The following is a 22,403-nucleotide window of genomic DNA, read 5'->3' on the forward strand; positions in this document are numbered from 1 at the left end:
TTCATGGCTTTTGCCAATTTCTCTGGTATATATGCCCCCTTCGTGGCTAAGGTCAAGTGCCCATGTAAGGTCCTTACACAGACTTGGGAAGCGATACACAAACTGACTTTCACAAAACAGTACAAGCCCATGTGGGACACCTTTAACACCACACTGATAGCCCCACGGTGCTCCTAAGTCCCTTCTAGTTGATGTGTAATGATGGTTTCTACTTCAAGGTTGGGGCACAGTTTCCATGAAAACACAAGACCATGCTCCCAACCCATCCAGATGAGATGCACAAAGGAATGTTTTACTATCAGTTGTGGGAGAGAATCATGAGTCCATAGATCCGACGGCATTACTTGTACGAGTGCCAATTTTATTCATCAATTCAGAGACTACATGACACTCATCTAGTTAGAGACACACAGCTCTGTCTTTAAGCACATGCCTTAGAGAAAATGTGCACATGTGCATCACGCACAAGGACATTGACAAGTTATTCTTATTAACACCCCCCCCCAAAAAAATCACTATAAGATTGTATGCACAAGAAAAGAGACATTTTGGTGTCCTGTATTAAAAAATTATCAAATAGGCCGGAGAAACTAAGATGGCGGCATAGATAAACACCGGGAAATTGCTGCCTCCCACAACAATTGAAAAATACAACAAAAACACAAAACGGACATCATCCAGAACTACAGGAAGGCTGCGTGAGTGTAAATTCTACAACTAGAAGGAAAGAAAAGCACACTGAGAGCCAGAGGAGCTGCGGAAGTAAAGTGCAGAGGTACGGGGGCTCGTGCACGCTCGGAAAGGGGCTGGCACCTAAAGACACGGCTGTCTTTTTGAATCCGGAGGGAGTCACAAGCTCCCGACGGCTCTGAACTCCGGTTCCAGGAAGTATCTGGGGACCCAGGACTCATACGGGGAGAAACTGGACTGTCTGGCAGTGGGCGAACTTGCGGGCGGCTTTCCCTCAGAGGTGCTTGCAACTGTTACCTGGACACTGAGACGCGCGACTCCTTAAGGCAGGGCTAAGGATCCGCCATAGCTGCTTGCTCCGCCCTTTGATTCCTTGAGACCCCGCCCCACCCAGGCTGCAGCAGAGGCTTTTGCATATGAATGCCCCGGCCCTTTGCAACCTGATAATTACCTAACTGCAGCCGGGCCAGACAGACCCAGAACTTCCAAGAGAAGGCCCAAGGCCCCACAGCGGCTTGCATTGCTTCACAGCTGAGCCTCATCAGGGCACCTCCAAACTCCAAAAAAGGAAGGGGAATCTGCAGTTCTCTTCGAAGCTCCTGCTGTGTAACCTCAGGCAGAGGCTAAATTAGCACCTCCTTAGATCCAAGAGCCACTGTACCCAGTGGTCAGAGGGGGACCATCCAGATCACAACTCCTCAGATCCATAAGGGACACACTCAGGGTGCAGTCTCAGTGAGCACCAAAGCCCCACTGAAGCAAGTCTTGCTCCAGAAGGGTGTCTCCAGCACAGAAGTTCTCCCACTGAAGACACAGCTAATTCTCACTGCCAATTGGCCTGGAGGTCAATTCCTCCCAGTGATCCTACAACAACCAAGGCATAACTACAACAAGACTGTGCACAAAGCCCACAAGGGGGTGCACCCAGAGTGTCCACCTCAGGTAACTGGGGAGGCTGAGACACTGGGCCCTACAGGACACCTAGCACACAAAGTCACTCTATCAACACAGGGAAGCAGCCAAAATGCGGAGACAAAGAAACAGGTCACAAATGGCAGAAATGGAGGAAAGCAAACGACTGGATATAGAGTTCAAGGCCAAGTTTATAAGGTTTTTCAAGAATTTTATGGAAACCGCCGATAAATTTAGTGAGTCCCTCAATAAGTATAGTGAGACCATGGAGGACATGAAAAAGGACCAACTAGAAATTAAGCATACACTGACTGAAATAAAGAATAATTTACAGAGATCCAACAGCAGACAAGAGGATCCCAAGAATCAAGTCAAAGATTTGAAATACAAAGAAACAAAAAATACCCAACCGAAAAAGAAAAAAGAAAAGAGATTCCAAAAATATGAAGGTAGTGTAAGGAGCCTCTGGGACAACTTCAAGCGTACCAACATCAGAATTATAGGGGTACCAGAAGAAGAGAGAGGGCAAGATATTGAAAACCTATTTGAAGAAATAATGACAGAAAACTTCCCCTACCTGGTGAAAGAAATAGACTTACAAGTCCAGGAAGCACAGAGAACCCCAAACGAAAGGAATCCAAAGAGGACCACACCAAGACACATCATAATTAAAATGCCAAGAGCAAAAGACAAAGAGAGAATCTTAAAAGCAGCAAGAGAAAGACAGTCAGTTACCCACAAGGGAGTACCCATACGACTGTCAGCTGATTTCTCAACAGAAACCATGCAGGCCAGAAGAGAGTGGCAAGAAATATTCAAAGTGATGAATAGCAAGAACCTGCAACCAAGATTACTTTATCCAGCAAAGCTATCATTCAGAATAGAAGGTCAGATAAAGAGCTTCACGGATAAGAAAAAGCTAAAAGAGTTCATCACCACCAAACCAGCATTATATGAAATGCTGAAAGGTATTCTTTAAGAAGAGGAAGAAGAAAAAGGAACTCTTACCATTTGCCACAGCATGGATGGAACTGGAGAGCGGATAAATACCACATGATCTCACTCATTTGTGGAATATAATGAACAACATAAACTGATGAACAAGGGCTGATCCAGAGACGGAGAGGCATTGATTGGACTGTAGGGCCTTGGAGGGAAGGTAGGGGAGGGTAGGGTTAAGGGGGAAAGATCAACCAAAGGACTTACATGCAAGCATATAGGCCTAACCAATGGACACGGACCACGGGGGGTGGGGGTGAGGGCATGAGCGGGGGGGGGGGCGGGTAGAGGGTAACGTGGGGACAAGGACACATATGTAATATCTTAATCAATAAAAAATATATTAAAAAATTATCAAATAGTATATATGAATCAAAATGCACAACTTGAATTTGCAAGGGTCATGTATATCCATCATCACATATAATAACTAATACATGTAGATGATTATAAAACGATGTTTTTAGGATTATTCCATTTACTCAACATTAAAAAGGAGACATTAAAGAAAAGGAGACATTGTGTATTATTTAGGAATGTATACGTAAGATAAACCCCACAAATAAAGGAATGAAAAGAATTCCAGGAAATCCATGATGATTACAAGTTGGGAAGTGTTGGGTGGTTTTGTTCAGGATGGAAACCACGGAGTCTTCTGGAATCATGGCTACCTGCTTCTCAATGTTCCTTTGATGACTCATAAATCTACTTGTCACTACTCACACATAGAGCATTTCTGTTCTATGACCCTCATTATTCCCCACACAAGATAGTGGGGTGGAAATGAACTAGGGGGGAAAGCCACACCCTGCATGAGTGACCACATCCACCACTAAGTGGTTGCTGATCACGTGCAGCAAGCCCTTCCCATGTGATCATTGTGTTTTCCAGACTCATGACCTCACCTGCCTGATCAGCCTCACCCGAGTCCAGTCCCACAGTGAGTCTTTCCAAGTGAGAAACTCTGGCTCTGAAAGAAGCATATGGCCTGAAATGCAATTCAGAATTTGAACTGGGCCCATGAGAGCTTCTGATCCACAATGGCCCTAAAATGTGAATTGGCATGAAGCCCAGCATTGTGGGTGTGGGGGTGATGTCAGAGATGGGGTTCGCCATGATCAGGTGGCAGTTTTAGGTCACATCCCAGGAGTAGTTCCAGATTGGGGTTGGTTCCAAAGGAAACTGGTCTTCATATCCTCTTTAATGTGTCTATCCTCAATTTTTGTGCTCAAGCCAAAAGCTATAACTTCTCTACTAGACTCCCAGACTTGCACAAGGGAACCCTCATCTGTGGGTGGTGGTCAAAATTGATGTGGAATTTAGGTGTGATTGTAGAAATCGCTTATTCTGCCCTCCTGCTGACGTCTCTCAGGAGGTCTACTCTGCCTCTCTGACAGCCTCCAAGTTTTTTGTAAGTCCATCATTGTCTTTCTTAATAATACATAAATTCAAGCAAATATTTTCTGATTTCACATATCACTTATTTCAGGCTGGTTGGAGAGTTTTCATATCTTCTTAGGTTTGACTGCTAACTAAATTCCAACCTACTCAGGGTACATATTGTACAGGAGAGCAGTTTGAACAGATGTAAAGAGACTCTCTGTCTATGCTAATAAATGTTAAATATTGTAGGTACAATATTAATCTTAAACACACGAATTTTTCCTGTTGCTATTTATATTACCTTATTTATACATTACAAATAACTTTACCCATATTTATATAATGCAAATAATACCAAGATTAATAATTTGTACATATTAGACCAGGCACCTGTGTCATTATCTCTTATTTTAAAAAAGTTATTTTTCACCCATTTCATTGATCCTATAAATATTCAGTTGAGTCTCCAATTCTGTACACACTTTATGTATTTCAAGGACATGTGATGAGTGTCTGTTTAATATAGTATTTTAAAAGGGAAAATGATTTTTATAACACACTATTGCATCATATTGTTGAATATTTATAGAGCAATCAGCTAATTTTATTAAAGAATAACAACACATTCTTTATTCATAAAACATACCCTTTAATGATTTTTGTCTGAGATCAGATTGTATGGCTGCATACATTTGGTTTTATTGGCAAGTGTTATTTGATCTCACCCTTGAGCCAGTCCATTAATCTTTTAATGTTTGGTAATAAGTTAAAACATTTTAAGAGTTACCACCTCTTATTTAAGTAAGAGTTTTCTGTAAAGTAGCTTTTAACCTTTAATTAAAGATTTTTAATCATTTTTTATTTTTCAACTACAGTTGACATACAATTCAATATTTGTTTCAGGAGTACACCATGGTGATTAGACATTATATAATGTTTTAAGTGATCATCCTGGTAAATCTTATACCCATTGGACACCATACATAGATATTGGAATATTATTGACTATGTTCCCTATGATGTACTTACATCCCATTGACTATCCTGTAACAATCAATTTGTACTTCTTTTTTTAAAAAATACATTTTTTTTATTTCATAGAGGAAGGGAGAGGGAGAGAGAGAAACATCAATGATGAGAGAGAATCATTGATTGGCTGCCTCCTGCACACTCCCTACTGGGGATTGTGCCCTTGACTGGAATCAAACCTGGACCTTCAGTCTGCAGGCCCATGCTCTATCCACTGAGCCAAACTAGTCAGGGCAATTTGTACTTCTTAATCCCCTCACCTTTTTCTTTTCTTTTCTTTTCTTTTTTTAAAATATATTTTATTGATTTTTCACAGAGAGGAAGAGAGAGAGATAGAGAGTTAGAAACATCAATGAGAGAGAAACATCGATCAGCTGCCTCCTGCACATCTCCCACTGGGGATGTGCCCGCAACCCAGGTACATGCCCTTGACTGGAATCGAACCTGGGACCTTACAGTCCACAGGCCGACGCTCTATCCACTGAGCCAAACTGGTTTCGGCACCCCTCACCTTTTTCACCCACCCCCCACTCTCCTCTCATCTGGTGAGAACCAATTTGTTCTCTGAATCTATGAGTTTGTATCCATTCGGCTAGTACATTTATTTTGATCTTTAGATTCAATTGTTGATGGATATGCATTTATTGCTATTTTATCACTCATATTTATTTCTCCTCCTCCTCCTCCTCCTCCTCCTCCTCCTCCTCCTCCTCCTCCTCCTCCTCCTCCTCCTCCTCCTCCTCCTCCTCCTTCTTCTTCTTCTTCTTCTTCTTCTTCTTCTTCTACCAGAAGGCCCTTTAACATTTCATAAAATACTGTTTTCATGGTAACCCTGCCCCACCCCTTTCGCAGCCCCACCTAAGGTGTTTGCAACAGCTTTTTCCATAAGAATGTCCTGTCCTGGTTCAGGACTCAGACTTTCCTAAAATCTCGCAAAGAAGCAGCAGCTGGTGTTCCTGTGCCCCATAACACTCAATAAAAGACCCAAGGCTTGGCACTAGCAGTAGCCTACCTAGCTTCATGGCTTGGCCTCTCCTGGGCACTTCCAAGCCCAACACAAATAGCAGCCATCTAAATATCACTCTGTAGCTCCTCTCAGGTGCCCCAATAAGTACTTGACTTTACACCTCCCTGGAGGCCCCAGAACAGCTTCAGACAATACCAGATTACATCTCTGCACATCCACCAGAGACACACTCAAGAGGCAGACTCAGTGTTCACGAAAGCCCCACTGAAGCAAGTCCTGCTCTATAGGGGTGCCTCCTGCACAGCAGCTCCTCCATTATAGTCACAGCTGGTCCTCACAACTAATTGGCCTGGAAGTCAATTCCTCCCTGAGACGCCAATAGCAATTAAGGCTCAACTACAACAAGACTGTGCACACAGCCCACACATGGGGGCATCTAGAGTGCCCAGCTCAGGTAACTGGGGAGGCTGGGCCACCGGGTCCTACAGGACACCTATTATGCAAGGCCACCCTACCAATTCCAGGGGACATAGCAGTTCTACATAATATCTAGAAACAAGCACAGGGAAGAAGCCAAAATGCAGAGACAAAGAAACATGTCCCCCATTAAAAAAAAAAAAAAAAAGAAATCTCCCGAAAAAGAACTTAATGAAATGGAAGCAAACAAAGTACTAGATACAGAACTCAAAACAGTGGTTATAAGGTTCCTCAAGGATCTTAATAAGAACTTCAAGGGTCTCTTGTAGGCAGCAAAAAATAATATTAATATATAAATAAGTAAATAGATTCCATAATTAATAAATATTTTATTTTATTTAAGTCTATATCAGAACTCCAACCCAAATCAATGTACCCTAAAGCTTGAAGGCTGGATCACAGGGTGAGGAGGAGACTTTAACACAGGAAGCAAGGGGCACTGAGGAGGAAAAATAACTCAGAAGTTTGTCCCCAAGAAGCAGCAGTAGATGCTGTGGTTACAAAAAAAAGAGAAGTCCGCGAGAGCAGCTGTGATTCAAAGAAAGCCACAGTCAGGGCCAGGATAAGCCCTGACGTGTTTCCTCCGTTATTTCCCTGCATTTCCCTCTGTGCTCACTGTCACAGGGACATCGCCCTGAGCTGCACAGGGAGAGGGTGAGCGTGTCCCTGCTGATCTGAGCTCTGCAGGCCACAGGGACCCACATCTTCCTGAAGCGTCTCCAGGGCCCGGGTGGCACTGTCCATGGTGAGGACCCCAGGGAGGTGCTGATGGACGGGCTGAGGAGGAAGGAGACCCCGTGGGGGAGGCTCTGACAGGGAAGGACTTGCCCTGGGTCACCTCACCTGCAAGGGGCCTCTCAGGAAGTCCCTGATTTGTTTCTTCCTTTCCACTGAAACCAGATGCGGGCCTCTGGGAAGTGAATGTTCCACTTTCTGTGGGGCTGCTGAGGTGAGAATTCCATCACAGGGAGGGCCAGCCTCAGAGGGGCCACACCCTGTTTGTCTATCTGTTTAGAGGACACTGTGGCCTCCTGCATCTGCACAGCGAGGTGTAAAGAGAGGAGAAGACATGACTCCCACCCTCACGGCCCTGCTCTGCCTCGGTGAGATGGGAGGGGGAGGGGAGCCCTGGTCTGTCAGGACCCCAGGACTCAGGAGGCTCATGGGGAGGAGGGTGCTGCTCAGGGTTCAGGGCAAATCTCTCACAGGGACTCTCTTCCAGGGCTGAGTGTGGGCCTCAGGACCCCAGTGCAGGCAGGTGAGTCTCCCCAGGTGTCCCAGCCCCCACTTCTAACTGGGGACAAGGTCCACTCCCCAGGAAGCTGGGGAAGAACAGTGTTCTAAGCTGATAGATGAGTAACATCAGGAAAGGTCCTGGGCTGAGAGGTGGGACTGAGAGTGGGAAATATCTTAGAACACAACTACTGATTTCCTTCCAGGGCCCATCCCCAAACCCACTATCTGGGCTGAACCAGGCCCTGTGATATCCTGGGGGAGCCCCATGACCATCTGGTGTGAGGGGACCCCAGGGTCTGAGGAGTACCATCTGGAGAAAGAGGGAAGCCCAGCACCATGGAAAACACAGGAGCCACTGGAGTCCGGTGACAAGGTGATGTTCTCCATCACCCGCATGACAGAGGGTTATGCTGGTAGATATCGCTGTCAGTATCGAAGCCCTGCTGGCTGGTCAGAGCGTAGTGACCCCCTGGAGCTGGTGGTGATAACAGGTGAGAGGACACTCAGGGGTCCCAGCCTCAGGTTCTGCCTCAGGAAGGGGGTCTGCTCTCAGGGTGTCTCCCTCTCACAGCCCAGCCCTGGGGGACATGAGGGAGGTGTGAGCCCATTTAACATGCTTCCTCCTCCTCTCCTAGGATCCTACAGCAAACCCAGCCTCTCAGCCCTGCCCAGTCCTGTCGTGACCTATGGAGAGAACGTAACCCTCCAGTGTGGCTCATGGCAGGGATTTGGCAGGTTCCTTCTGACTAAGGAAGGAGATCACAGGCTCTTCTGGACCCAGGACTCACAGCCACAGCCCAGTTGGCAGTCCCAGGCCCTGTTCCCTGTGGGCCCCGTGACTTCCAGCTACAGGGGGCCATTCAGATGCTCTGGCTGCTACAGGGACAGCCCCCAGGTGTGCTCACCACTTAGTGACCCCCTGGAGCTCCTTGTCTCAGGTGAGTTTCATTATTGCCCCATCCATGGATCAAGTCACCAGATACATTATTGGCATCTTTGCTGGGAGGGGAGCCCTATGGGAAAAGGTGGGGTGAGGGAGCACAGAGGCTCCTTAGCCAGAAACAGAGACAGTGATCCTGGGAGCCAGGCCAAGAGAAGGGGTTTATGGGAGGAGCAGCCCTTGTAATTCAGGTCTGGTCTCCCCAGGTGAGTATGGGAAGCCCTCCCTCCTGAGCCAGCAGGGCCCCATCGCAGCCTCTGGACAGAACCTGACCCTCCAGTGTCGCTCTGATGTCGGCCTTGACATATTCATTCTACACAAGGAGCGGGGACGGGTCCAACCCAAGAGGATTTTCCTGCAGATCCAGGCTGGGCTCTCTCAGGCCCACTTCCCCCTGGACACTGTGAGCAGCTCCCACGGGGGCCGGTACATATGCTACGGGGGATGCAAGCTCTCCTCCAAGTGGTCGGCCCCCAGTGACCCTCTGGACATCCTGGTGGCAGGTGAGGAGCCAGTGTGTTCAGTCAGGGACCCAGACTCAGCACAGGCCCTGCTGGGGTCTCAGGTGGTGAGGCCAGAATGAAGGTGCAGGCCCCAGGGAGGGAGAGAGACAGAGAGTCAGGAGGTGGGAGGGAGAGGGGAGACTCAGGGAAACAGAGACAGACAGAGAGGAGGTCCTTAGAGAGAGGCCTGGTGACTCTCAGAACAAGGTGGGCGGGCAGCCCTCACCCTTCCTCCCTCCCTCTCTCTAGGACACCTGTCTGATAGACCCACCCTCTCGGTGCATCCAGGCCCCAGGGTGGCCCCAGGAGAGAACGTGACCCTGCTGTGTCAGTCCCAGAGCCCGAGGAACACGTTCCTTCTGTCCAAGGAGGGGGCGGCCGATCCCCCCCTAAGTCTGAGATCAGAGCATCGAGGTCGGCAGTACCAGGCGGAGTTCTCCATGAGCCCTGTGACCTCAGCCCACGGGGGCACCTACAGGTGCTACAGCTCAGTCAGCACCTCCCCCTACCTGCTGTCACTCCCCAGTGAGCCCCTGGAGCTCCTGGTCTCAGGTGAGGGCCCCTGACCATGTCTGCTGAGCTGTGAACACAGGGTCCGGTCCCCAGAACAATCATGGGCTGAAAGGGAGTTAGGGGCTGTAGGGATGGTCACTCAGAGGAGATCTGCCTCTTAGAGACCCCCATACCTGTTTATTCCTCCCCCTCTCCTGTGTCCTGAAGGTGCCATATGGGCAGTGGGAGGGTCTGAGGGGCTACAGGGCACAGGCAAGAGGATCTGATTGAGTTGGGGACTCAAGGGTCAGTCCCAGATTCTCAACCCCTTCTGTCCTCCTTCCCAGGACCCTTGGGGACCCCAGCCCCCCACCCACAGGGCCCATGTCCACAACTGATGAACCAATGGTTTTCCTTTGCTCAGAGAGCAGTGGCCACCCCAGAGCGGTTCTGAGTCTCTCACAGGACCTAATGCCCCCCTGACACCTCGTGCCCCAGGGGGACTGTGAGTGTGGGAGAGATTTCAAGGAACCACGTGGCTCAAGGGTCTGTGAGGATTTACCCCCCTGCCATGAAGTCAGGCCTTAGAGAGAGAAGTGAGGCAGGTGACAGGTGGGGTGGTCATGACAGAGGGAGATGTTGGGGCCCTGGCTGGTGGAGGAGGAGCCAGGCTCAAGTGATGAGAAGGCAGCCCCGCCCCTCACCCCTGACCTTGGCTCATGATGCATGGAGGCATCCCTGGTAGAGGGGTCTCAGTGCTCCTTGAGGTCATGTGTTTGTTCCTGTGTCTGGCCCCCGAGCTCCTGGTCTCAGGAGAGCAGCCCTGTCCTGTCCTCTCTGGGCTCCAATGTCATCTCGGTCTCTGTCTCCAGCAAAGTCTGAGATGTGATGGAAGTAGTGGGAGCACTGAGTGGCTCCACAGAGGAGGGCCATCCTGTGAAAAGGGGGATCTCCCTCCCCTGGGGCAGCTGAGCACTGAAGTCTCAGATAGGCCTGAAGGAGGAAGGAGGTGGCACTACTCCAGTGATGCTAAGAGGAAGTGAGATTAGACTGAAGTTACCAGATAGAGGCCCCTTCCCTTACTTCTGGTGGCTCCACCTCAGACCAAAGCATCGCTGCTCCCAGGGGGACATCCCACAGGCGGGACCCAGGGAAATGGGGCTGAGTGTGTGTGGACTCAGTTCTCCTGGGAGGTGAACTCTGAGAACCTTTTCCATCTGAACAAGGGGGCTGCCTGCCATGACCTGCAGGGGCGCTTTCATTTCTGACTTCCTGGGGCACCTCACACCTGGTTTGTCCTAGACCTGCTCTGGGTGCAGCCTCTCTGCGCCTGTCCTGCTGCTCCCAGTCACTGTGGCCTTGTAGGGATTGAAAAGCTGAGGGGGTCAGGGGGCAGGTACACTGATTATCCACCAGGCCTGGGGACTCAGCTTAGCAAGAGGAGCCACCATGTTATGGAGCCGCCAAAGATTGGGAAACTCCCACTTAGCATCTCAGCTCCTCCTGGTCCCACACAGAATCTGTGGGGTTTTCCACTAAAAGCCAGCATCCCTGCATAGTTCGCCTGGTGCCCGCATCCCTAAGCAGGGTGGAGACTGTGTGGAGTGGACGATGGAGAGCGGGCCAGGTTGGCAGCCTTTGGGGCCAGGCCTGGCTTGTAGCACAGGGAAGATGGCTGGGCTGATGGGGAGGAGAGGTCAAGAGAGTCGGAGAGAGGACAGGGGGACACTCCCTAGATGGTCATTTCCAGAGCCCCTTGGATGGAAGCCCTCACCCACACAGGTGGGGGCCCTGAGCCTTCAAAGAGCAGGACAGGTGGCTGCTCTGGCCAAGGTGGGACCTGCTGTAGGTAACAGTGCCATCCCCACTGCTGTAGTGAGAAGTGTCCCCACCTGTGGGCACCACTCTGCAAGCTCCTGTGCTCACCTGGAGGCCTGCAGGCACTCAGTGCTCACCTGAGACTCAGGGGAGACCATGCATGTGTCCTGAGGAACTAGGGGCTCCTGCCCAGAAACTGTGTGAAATTCTCATTTGCTCTCTGCATTTTCTGTGCATACCTCTTTGTTATTGCTCTTCTGCTGGGAACTTGTAGGTAATACTTGCATATATAATTTTACCTGCAAACATTTATGACTTTAAAAACATGTATTTATTCTTATTTTAATTGGGATTATATTTCTATGTATTAAATAAATCTATGTATTTATTATTAAGAATAAATTTTGTTAACAGGAAGTTTCTTATAAAAGATGGTTCAAAAAGTTAATTTTTAAAATATATTTTGATTGATTTCAGAGAGGAAGGGAGTGGGAGAGAAATATAAAAACATCAGTGATGAGAGAGAAACATTGATCTGCTGCCTCCTGCATGCCCCACATCAGGGATCGAGCCCACAACCTAGGCATGTGCCCTGACCAGGAATCAAACCATGACCTCCAAGTTCATAGGTGGATGCTCAACCACTGAGCTACATTGGCTGGGCTCAAAATGTTAATTTTTGACTTCAGGTGCATTTTGTAGTTTTACTCATAAAATTGTCCACACTTATAGCTCAAGAATTGATGAAGGTCTACATATATACATGTATGTATATTTGAAACCAATCCATGGATCCTGGGTCCTCAACTGTTGCATAAATATAAACTCTTATACCCAGATGAGTTAGCTTCCATGGTACAGAATTTAACAATAAGCAGAGAGATTAGAATAACTAATTATGGCCCTGGCCGTGGTTGTCTAGTGGTTAGAGCATCGGCCTATGCACCACAGAACCGTGGGTTTGATTCCCAGTCAAGGGTTACAGGCTTGATCCTCAGCCCCTGTCAAGGCTTGTGCAGGAGGCAACCAATCGATGTGTTTCTCTCACATCTTTCTGTCTCTCTGTTTCTCTTTCTCTCTGTCTCCCCTCCCCCCTGCCTTCCTCCACTCCAATCTCTCTGAACATCAATGGAAAAAATACCCTCCACTGAAGATTTAAAATAAATATATAAATATGTATAACTTCTATATTATTATAAGTGTAATATGCTAATTAGACCGGACAGCCGAACGACCTTCCAGATGAAGCCAAGGGGGGCGGAGGCCGAGGCAGAGGTGGTTACGGGTGATCAGGCAGGCAGGCTAGCAATTAGAGGCCATCAGGCAGGCAGGCAGAGTGGTTAGGGGTGATCAGGCAGGCAGGCTAGCAATTAGAGGCAATCAGGCAGGCAGGCAGAGTGCTTAGGGGTGATCAGGCAGGCAGGCTAGCAATTAGAGGCCATCAGGCAGGCAGGCAGAGTGGTTAGGGGTGATCAGGCAGGCAGGCTAGCAATTAGAGGCAATCAGGCAGGCAGGCAGAGTGGTTAGGGGTGATCAGGCAGGCAGGCTAGCAATTAGAGGCCATCAGGCAGGCAGGCAGAGTGGTTAGGGGTGATCAGGCAGGCAGGCTAGCAATTAGAGGCAATCAGGCAGGCAGGCAGAGTGGTTAGGGGTGATCAGGCAGGTAGGCAAGCAGTTAGGAGCCAGGGGCCATGGATTGCTAGAGGGATGTCTGACTGCCAGTTTAGGCCCGATCTCACAGGTATCCCTGTGGGATTGGGCCTAAACTGGCAGTTGGACATCCCCTGAGGGGTCCGGGTTGCAAGAGGGTGCAGGCCAGGCTGAGGGACCCTCCTACTCCCATACACAGATTTTGTTCACTGGGCCTCTAGTGAATGAATGAATGAATGAATGAATGAATAAATAAATAAATAAATAAATAAATAAATAAATAAATAAGAGACACTGTCTGTTATGGGGCTCAGCACAGACAGTCATGTCCTGTCAAGGGGAGGTGGGTGCCCTGGGTTACTTTGTCCTGCCCTGACCTCTGTGACCTCTTTTCCCAGAATTCCCAGCCTCCCAGCCCCAAGACTACACCATGGAGAATTTCATCTGGATGGGCGTGGCTGGATTGGTCTTGGTGGCCCTCGGGGTGCTAATCCTTTGGTCTCATAACAGCAAGATAAAGACCCAAGATGCAGCCAGGACGTGAACATGGAGGGAACAATGCACGGTTCAGAGAGGGGGATCTTGGGAAGGTTCTGGAAGATAATGCGGGACATATGCTGAGGGACCTGTCTGGGAGTCCTTGCAGGTGGAGGAGTCATCGCTCATGTGCAGGGACAAGGTCTGGACCTTCTGCCCTTGAACTGTGGCCCTTCCCTCCTAACCACTGTGAGTCCTGTGACTGGTTCCTGACTTTCCCCATTTTGGTGAAATTAGCATTTATCCCAGGTGGCAGGTACAGGCCCACACCTCCCTACAATTTCCTGGAATGTATTTTGTTTTAAATTGCTATTTACATGGACCTTGGTGTCCCACAAAGTCCCCATCTTCTGAGTCCAGAGCATGCTGTCTATTGTATTCAATCTACAAGGTGCACAATCCATCCTGCAAGAGGGAAACCCAAAGGAGGTCCTAACGCCCTCTCTGGACTCCACACGCCCCTCACCTGCCCTCAGAGGCCACCTGTGATCTTTCTGCAGCAACCTCACCCCTTAGGATGGAGACCTGGTTGTTTTAAGGGGTCCCCTGGTCTGCACTGCCTCTGAAACCCCCATTGTCCAAAAAAGTGCAAGACACAGATGATGGGTTACAGATGTACACACTTGAAACCTATGTCCTGCTATTCACCGATTGCACTCCAATGAATTTAATATAAAAATCACTGATTCCTGGCATTTGCCACTTTCTCTGGTGTATATGCCCCCTTCATGGCCAAGGTCAAGAGCCCATGTAAGGTCCTCAGGCAGACTTGGGAAGACATACACAAATTGACTTTCACAAAACAGTACAAGCTGATGTGGGACACCTATAACACCACACTGATAGCCCCACGGTGCTCCTAAGACCTTTCTAGTTTATGTGTAACGATGGTTTCTACTTCACGGTTGGGGCACAGTTTCCATGAAAACACAAGACCATGCTCCCAACCCATCCAGATGAGATGCACAGAGAAATGTTTTAACATCACTTGTGGGAGAGATTAATAACTTGTACATATTAGACCAGGCATTTGTGTCATTTGCTCTTATTAAAAGTTTTTTTTCACCCATTTCATTGATCTTATAAATGTTCAGTTGAGTCTCCAAATTTGTACAGACTTTATGTATTTCAAGGACATGTGATCAGTGTCTATTTAATATAGTGTTTTAAAAAACTAATATGGCCCTAACTGGTTTGGCTCAGTGGATACAGCGTCGGCCTGCAGACTGAAGGGTCCCAGGTTCGATTCCGGTCAAAGGCATGTGCCTTGGTTGTGGGCACATTCCCAGTAGGGAGTGTGCAAGAGGCAGCTGATCGATGTTTCTCTCTCATTGATGTTTCTAGCTCTCTAACCCCCTCCTTCCTCCCTGTAAAAAATCAATAAAATATATTTTTTAAAAACTAATATGAATTTTATAACACACTGTTGCATCATATTGTTGAATATTTATAGAGCAATCAGCTAATTTTATTAAGTAATAACAACACATTCTTTATTCACACAACATACCCTTTAATGATTTTGTTTGGGATAAGAGTGTATGGCTGTATACATCTGGTTTTGCTGGCAGGTGTCCTTTGATCTGACCCTTGAGCCAGTCCATTAATCTTTTAATGTTTGCTCATAAGTTAAAACATTTTAAGAGTTACCATCTCTTATTTAAGTAGGAGTTTTCTGTTAAGTAGCTTTTGACCTTTAATTAAAGATTTCTAATCATGTTTTCTTTTTCAAGTACAGTTGACACACAATTCAATATTAGTTTCAGGTGTACACCATGGTGATTAGACATTATATAATTTTCTAAGGGATCATCCTGATAAATCTTATACCCATCGGACACCATGCATAGATATTAGAGTATACTGACTATATCCCCTATGCTATACTTAAATCCCCATGACTATTCTGTAACAACCAATTTGTACTTCTTAATCCCCTCACCTTTTTTACCCAGCCCCTAGTCCCCTCTCATTTGGGGACCACCAATTTGTTCGCTGAATCAATGAGTTTGTTTCTGTTCTGCAGGTTCATTTATTTTTTTTTAGATTGAATTATTGATAGATATGTATTTAGGACTATTTTATTGTTCATATTTTTAAAAATCATTATTGTTGAGAGTATTATAGATGTCCCCTTATTTTTTCCCCCATTACGTACCTCTACCCATTTCCCACCCCATCCCAGGCCTTCACCACCTTATTGTCCATGCCCATAGGTAATGCATATATGATCTTTGGTTAATCTCTATCTGACCCCACCAACCCCCTTTCTTCTGAGAGTCATCAGTCTCTTCCATGTTTCCATGCCTCTGGTTCTTTTTAAAACTATATATATATATTTTTTTATTTATTTCAGAGAGGAAGGGAGAGCTAGAGAGAGAGTTAGAAACATCAATGATGAGAGAGAATCATTGATCGGCTGCCCCCTGCATGCCCCACACTGGGCATTGAGCCCGCAACCCAGGCATGTTCTCCGACCAGGAACTGTGACCTCCTGGTTCATAGGTCGATGCTCAACCACTGAGCAATGCCAGCTGGCCTCTGGTTCTATTTTATTCATCAGTTTCTTTTGTTCACTAGATTCCTTGTTCATTTATGTTTATTTTTACATTCAGTTGTTGCTGGATAAGTATTTATTGCCATTTTGTCGTTCATATTTTTTTTACCTTTTTTCCCTTCTTCTTAAAGAAGACCCTTTAACATTTTATAAAGTACTGTTTTGGGGGTAACCCCACCCCACCCATTTTGCAGCCTCACCCAAGTTGTTAGCAGTGGCTTTTCCATATTAATGGCCTGTCCTGGCTCAGGACTCAGATTTCCTAAATCTCTCTACAAGCAGCAGCTAGTGTCCCTGTGCCCCATTCCTTCCAACAAGAGGCCAAGGCTTGGCACTATGAGTAGCTGCCTGGCTTTACAGCTTGACATGTTCTGGACACCTCCAAGCCCAACACAAGTAGCAGCCATCTGCAGATCACGCTGTAGCTCCTGTCAGGTGGCCCAGGCAGTGGCTGACTTTGCACCTCCCTGGAGGCTCCAGAGCCAGTGCACCCAGTGGACAGTTTCAGACCATATCAGATTACAATTCTAAATGGAAGTTGCCGACTTAGTGAGCACCAAAGCCCCACTGAAGCAAGTCCTGCTCCATAGGGGTGTCTCCTGCACAGCAGCTCTTCCACTGTAGTCGCAGCTGGCGCACAAAGCCAATGGGCCTGGAGGTTAGTTCCTCCCAGTGAAGCCAACAGCAATCAAGGCTCAACTGCAGTGAGACTGTACACAGCCAACACAGGGGTGCACATAGAGTGCTCAGCTCAGGTGCCTGGGGGCGCAGTGGGGGAGAGGCTGAGCCACTGGGCTCGGCAGGACACCTAATACGAGAGGCCACTCACCCAATTCTAGGAGACATAGCAGCTCTACCTAATACATAGAAACAATTTCAGGGATGCAGTCAAAAAGCGGTCACCAATGAAAGAATCATGTCACCTATGAAAGAACAGAAGAAATCTCCAGAAAAAAAATCTAAATGAAATGGAAGCAAACAAACTACTACATTCAGAGTTCAAAACAATAAGGATGCTCAAGGATCTTAATGAGAGCTTCAAAGGGCTTAAAGAGAACTTCAAGAATCTTAGTGAGAACATCAAAGACACGAAAAAGGACCAGTCAGAAATTACACATATAATAACTGAAATAAAGAATCATTTACGGGAATTAAACAGTAGAATAAAGGGTGCCAAGAACCAAATCAGCTGTGTGGAATATGAGGGAGCATAAAATGCCCAATCAGAAGAGCAAACAGAATCTAAATATATGAAGACAGTTTAAGGAGCTTCTGGGAGAACTTCAAGCATGCCAACATTCACATTGTGGAGGTGCCAGAAGGAGAAGAGACAGAGCAAGATACTGAAAACCTGTTGGAAGAAACAGTGATAGGAATCTTTCCCTACCTGGTGAAAGAAATAGACTTACAAGTCCAGGAAGCCCAGAGAGTCCCAAGCAAGAGGAATCCCGAGAGGCCCACACCAAGACACATCATAATTAAAACACCAAGGATTAAAGACAAAGATCTAGTCTTAAAAGCAGTAAGAGAAAAGCAGTTACCTACAAGATACTGCCCATATGACTGTCAGCTGATTTCTCAACACAAACTTTGCAGACCAGAGGGAAGTGGCAAGAAATAGTCAAAGTGATGAATACCAAGGACCTACAACCAAGATTACGCTACCCAGCAAACTATCATTTAGAATTAAGGGTCAGATAAAGTGCTTCACAGACAAGAAAAACCTAAAGCAGTTCATTACCAGCAAACCAATATTATATGATATGTCTTGAAGAAGAAGACGGAGGAGGAGGAGGAGGAGGAGGAGGAGGAGGAGGAGGAGGAGGAGGAGGAGGAGGAGGAAGAGAGGAAGAAGGAGGAGAAAAGGAGAAGAAAAATATGAATAATAAAATGGCAATAAATATGTACCTGTCAAGAATTGAATCTAAAAATCAAAATAAGCCCTAGTTTATTTTGGCTCAGTGGATAGAGCATCCGCCTGCAAACTGAAAGGTCCCAGGTTTGATTCTGGTCAAGGGCACATGCCCAGGTTGTGGGCTTGATCCCCAGTGGGGGACTTACAGGAGTCAGCTGATCCATGATTCTCTTCATCATGGATATTTCTATCTCTCTCTCCCTCTTCCTTCGTCTCTGAAATAAATAAAAATATATTTTAAAAAATCAAAATAAATAAATAAGGATTCTAATGAATGAAATAAACAGATGAGAATAAGAGAGAACCACAGGCATGGACTGATGAGTCTCAGAAGGAAGGGAGAGGTGGTCAGGAAGAGATTAATCAAATAACTTATAGGCATCTATGCATTACAAATGGACACAGGTGATAGGGTGATGAAGGCCTGGGGCAGGGTGGGACCAGGTGGAGGGGGTCAATAGGAAGAAAAAAGGTGATATCTGTAATATTCTCAACAATAATGATTTTAAAATAAGTAAATAAAGTGGGACTCTCATAGGCAGCAAATAATAATAATAATAATAATAATAATAATAATAAATATCTGTTTTCAGTCAAAATCAGAACTCTAATCTAAATCAGTGTCTCCTAAAGCTTGAAGGCAGGATCACAGGATGAGGAGGAGACCTTAACACGGGAAACACCACAGGATGAGGAGGAGACCTTAACACGGGAAACAAGGGGCACTGAGGAGGAAAAAATGACTTAGAAGCTTGTGCCCAGGACGGTGTGGTAGATGCTGTGCTAAGAAACAAAAAGACAAGTGCATGAGGGCAGCTATGATAGAAAGAAAGCCACACTCGGGGCCAGGAGAAGTGACGTGTTTCCTTCCCTAATTTTCCTGCATTTCCCTCTGTGCTCATTGTCACAGGGACATCTCCCTGAGCTGCACAGTTGGAGGGTGAGCGTGTCTCTGCTGATCTGAGCTTTGCAGGCCACAGGGACCCAGGTCTTCCTGAAGCGTCTCCAGGGCCCAGGTGGCACTGTCCATGGTGAGGACCACAGGGAGGTGCTGATGGACGGGCTGAGGAGGAAGGAGACCCCGTGGGGGAGGCTCTGACAGGGAAGGACGTGCCCTGGGTCACCTCACATGCAAGGGGTGTCTCAGGGGGCTCTGGGTCTATTTCCTAATTCACCATGGAAACCAGATGCAGGCCTCTGGGAAGGGAATGTTCCCCTTTCTGTGGGGCTGCTGACGTGAGAGCCGGTGACAGCGACGGCCAGCCTTCCAGGGGCCTCACCCTGGGTGTCTGTTCAGAGGACACTGTGGCCTCCAGCATCTGGACAGCGGGGTGCAAAGAGAGGAGACGCCATGATTCCCACCCTCACAGCCCTGCTCTGCCTCGGTGAGATGGGAGGGGAAAGGGAACCCTGGTCTGTCAGGACCCAGGACTCAGGAGTCTCATGGGGAGGAGGGTGCTGCTCAGGGTTCAGGGCAAATCTCTCACAGGGACTCTCTTCCAGGGCTGAGTGTGGGCCTCAGGACCCCAGTGCAGGCAGGTGAGTCTCCCAGGTGTCCCAGGTCCCACTACTCACTGTGGATGAGGGACTACACCACAGGCAGCTGGGGATGGAGAACAGCAGTTCTGGGTTGACAGATAGGTAACACCTGGGAGGGTCCTGGCCTGACACCTGGGACTGAGGGTGGGAATGTCTTAAACCCAGCTACTGGTTTCCTTCCAGGGGCCATCCCCAAACCCACCATCAGGGCTGAGCCAGGCCCTATGATCCCCTTGGGGAGCCCCGTGACCATCTGGTGTCAGGGGACCCCAGGGGCTGTGGAGTACCTCCTGTATAAAGAGGGAAGACCACAACCATGGAAAAGACAGGAGCTACTGGAGCTGGGGGACAGTGCCAAGTTCTCCATCACATACATGACAGAGCATGATGCTGGGAGATATCGCTGTTACTATCGCAGCCCTGCTGGCTGGTCAGAGCCCAGTGACCCCCTGGAGCTCCTGGTCCCAGGTGAGTCCCATTATTGTCCCAACTATGGATTGAGACACTGTCGCTGGGAGGGGAGCCCCATGTGAGAGAGTGAGGGGAGCACAAGGGCTCCTGGGCCAGAGACACAGAGAGAGAGAGAGTGATACCTGGGGGCCAGGCCAGGAGAAGGGGCTTATGGGAGGAGCAGCCCCTGTAACTCACATCTGGTCTCCCCAGGTGCCTCTGGGAAGCCCTCCCTCCTGAGCCAGCAGGGCCCCATCGTGGCCTCTGGACAGAGCCTGACCCTCCAGTGTCGCTCTGATGTTGGCTATGACAGATTCGTTCTGCACAAGGAGGGGGGACAGGACCTCCCCCAGAGCCTGGTCCTGCAGCCCCAGGCTGGGCTCTCTCAGGCCCACTTCACCCTGGACACTGTGAGCAGCTCCCACGGGGGCCGGTACCGATGCTACGGTGGATACAACCTCTCCTCTGAGTGGTCGGCCCCCAGTGACCCCCTGGACATCCTGGTGGCAAGTGAGGGGCCAGTGGGTTCAGTCAGTGACCCTGACTCTGCACAGGCCCTGCTGGGGGTCTCAGGTGGTGAGGCCAGAATGAAAGGGCAGGCCCCAGGGAGCGAGATACAGAGAGAGACAGGGGGGTAGGAGGGGAGGGGGGAGACTCAAAAAAACAGAGACAGACAGAGGGGAGGGTCCTCAGAGAGAGGCCTGGTGACTCTCAAGTCAGAACAAGCTGGGCAGGCAGCCCTCACCCTCCCTCCCTCTCTCTAGGACACCTGCCTGACAGACCCTCCCTCTCGGTGCAGCCAGGCCACAGGGTGGCCTCAGGAGAGAATGTGACCCTGCTGTGTCACTCACAGAGCCCAAGGAACACGTTTCTTCTGTGCAAGGAGGGGGAAGCCGGTCCCCCACTGCGTCTTATATCAAAGTATCGAACCGGGCAGTACCAGGCAGAGTTCTCCATGAGCCCTGTGACCTCAGTCCACCGGGGCACCTACAGGTGCTACAGCTCAAACGGCACCTCCCCCTTCCTGCTGTCACTCCCCAGTGAGCCCCTGGCGCTCCTGGTCTCAGGTGAGTAACCCCCGGCCCTTTCTGCTGAGCTGTCAGCTCAGGGTCCTGGCCCCAGAAGGATTAAGGGCTTGAAAGGGAGGGAGGGGCTCTGGGGATCATCACGCAGAGGAGATCTGACACTCAGAGACCTTCTGCCCCGTGCTTAGCCCTCCCCCTCACCTGGTCCAGAAGGTACCACGTGGGCAGTGTGAGGGTCTGAGGGCAGATACAGGAGGAGTCTGAGTGAGGTGGGGAGCCCAGGGTTGGCCCCAGAATCTCACACTTGGTCCTCCTTCCCAAGACCCTCTGGTACCCTGACTCCCCAACAACAGGGACCATGTCCACAGTTGGTCAATCCTGGGTCCCCTTTGCTCAGAGGGAGCACTGTCCACCCCAGGGAGTTCTTAGTCTCTGAGAGGATCTAGTGCCCAACCACCACCCCCCACTCGGAGAGAGACTTGTGTCCCAGGGGACCCAGGAGTCCGGGAGAAATTTCAGGGAACTACTGTGCTCCAAGTTCTCTGAGGATTCTCCCCCCACCCCATGGAGTCAGGCCTAAGAGGGAGAAGTGAGGCAGGTGACAGGTGGGTGGTCATGGCAGAGGGAGATGTTGGGACCCAGAGTGAGGGAGGAGCAGAGGCCAGAAAGTTGGAGAGAGGACAGGAGGACACTCCCTCAGCTGCTCATTTCCAGAGCCCCTTGGATGGAAGCCCTCACCCACACAGGTGGGGTCCTGATCCTTCTCAGAGCAGGACAGGTGGCTGCTCTGGCCAAGGTGAGAACTGCTGTGGGTGATGGTATGGTCCCCACTGCTGTAGTGAGAAGTGTCCCCACCTGTGGGCACTACTCTGCAAGGCCCTGTTCCCCCTGGAGGCCTCCAGGCCCTCAGTGCCCACCTGAGACTCAGGGGGACCATGGAGGGCTCATGAGGAACTAGCGGGTCCTGCCCAGACACTGTGTGAAATTCACGTTTGCTCTCTGCATTTTCTGTGCATACCTCTCTATTATTGCTCTTTTGCTGGGAACTTGTAGGCAATACTTGCATATATGATTTTAACCTGCAAACATTTAGACTTAAAAAACATGGATTTCTTCTTATTTTAATGGGGTTATATTAAATGTATGTATTTATTATGAAGAATACCTTCTTATTTACATGATGTTTCTTTAAAAAGATACTTCAAAATATTAAAATTTAAAAATATGTTTTTATTGATTTCAGAGAGGAAGGAAGAGGGAGAGAGATACAGAAACATAAATGAT

The 22,403-nt window shown here is 48.5% G+C and overlaps 3 protein-coding genes across 5 annotated transcripts in view; all 3 read left to right on the forward strand.

Annotated features, from left to right (window-relative positions):
• LOC132216520 (leukocyte immunoglobulin-like receptor subfamily A member 6) overlaps positions 1 to 22,403 on the forward strand; it is a 29,065-nt gene that overhangs the window by 5,685 nt on the left and 977 nt on the right.
• The window catches only part of LOC132216517 (leukocyte immunoglobulin-like receptor subfamily B member 3), a 53,886-nt gene continuing 38,544 nt past the window's right edge, over positions 7,062 to 22,403 (forward strand). For 2 of the 3 annotated variants that reach the window (XM_059665762.1, XM_059665765.1), the window contains exon 1: positions 7,062 to 7,202. The gene's annotated coding sequence lies outside the window, so the exon portion shown is untranslated. Of the gene's footprint in view, positions 7,203 to 19,023; positions 19,137 to 22,403 lie in introns of those variants that run through there. The other variant, XM_059665763.1, reaches the window with a different exon arrangement.
• LOC132217153 (leukocyte immunoglobulin-like receptor subfamily A member 3) lies at positions 7,959 to 22,196 on the forward strand. The gene is made up of 8 exons (XM_059667259.1): positions 7,959 to 8,184; positions 8,329 to 8,401; positions 8,576 to 8,631; positions 8,840 to 9,136; positions 9,386 to 9,688; positions 19,579 to 19,644; positions 19,828 to 20,112; positions 20,859 to 22,196. The coding sequence occupies exons 1-8, from the start codon at positions 7,959 to 7,961 to the stop codon at positions 21,167 to 21,169; spliced, it is 1,617 nt and encodes a 538-aa protein (XP_059523242.1). The 3' UTR covers positions 21,170 to 22,196.

Source organism: Myotis daubentonii, chromosome 15, assembly GCF_963259705.1.
Source record: "Myotis daubentonii chromosome 15, mMyoDau2.1, whole genome shotgun sequence".
Taxonomy (NCBI): Eukaryota; Metazoa; Chordata; class Mammalia; order Chiroptera; family Vespertilionidae; genus Myotis; species Myotis daubentonii.

Excerpts from the sequence above, each read along its gene's own strand:
- LOC132217153 (XM_059667259.1), top strand. The coding sequence starts at position 7,959 with ATGACCATCTGGTGTGAGGGGACCCCAGGGTCTGAGGAGTACCATCTG. Across the intron at positions 8,632-8,839 it reads CCTGGAGCTCCTTGTCTCAG|GTGAGTATGGGAAGCCCTCC; the intron begins GTGAGTTTCATT and ends TGGTCTCCCCAG. Across the intron at positions 9,689-19,578 it reads CCTGGAGCTCCTGGTCTCAG|GGCAAATCTCTCACAGGGAC; the intron begins GTGAGGGCCCCT and ends CTCAGGGTTCAG.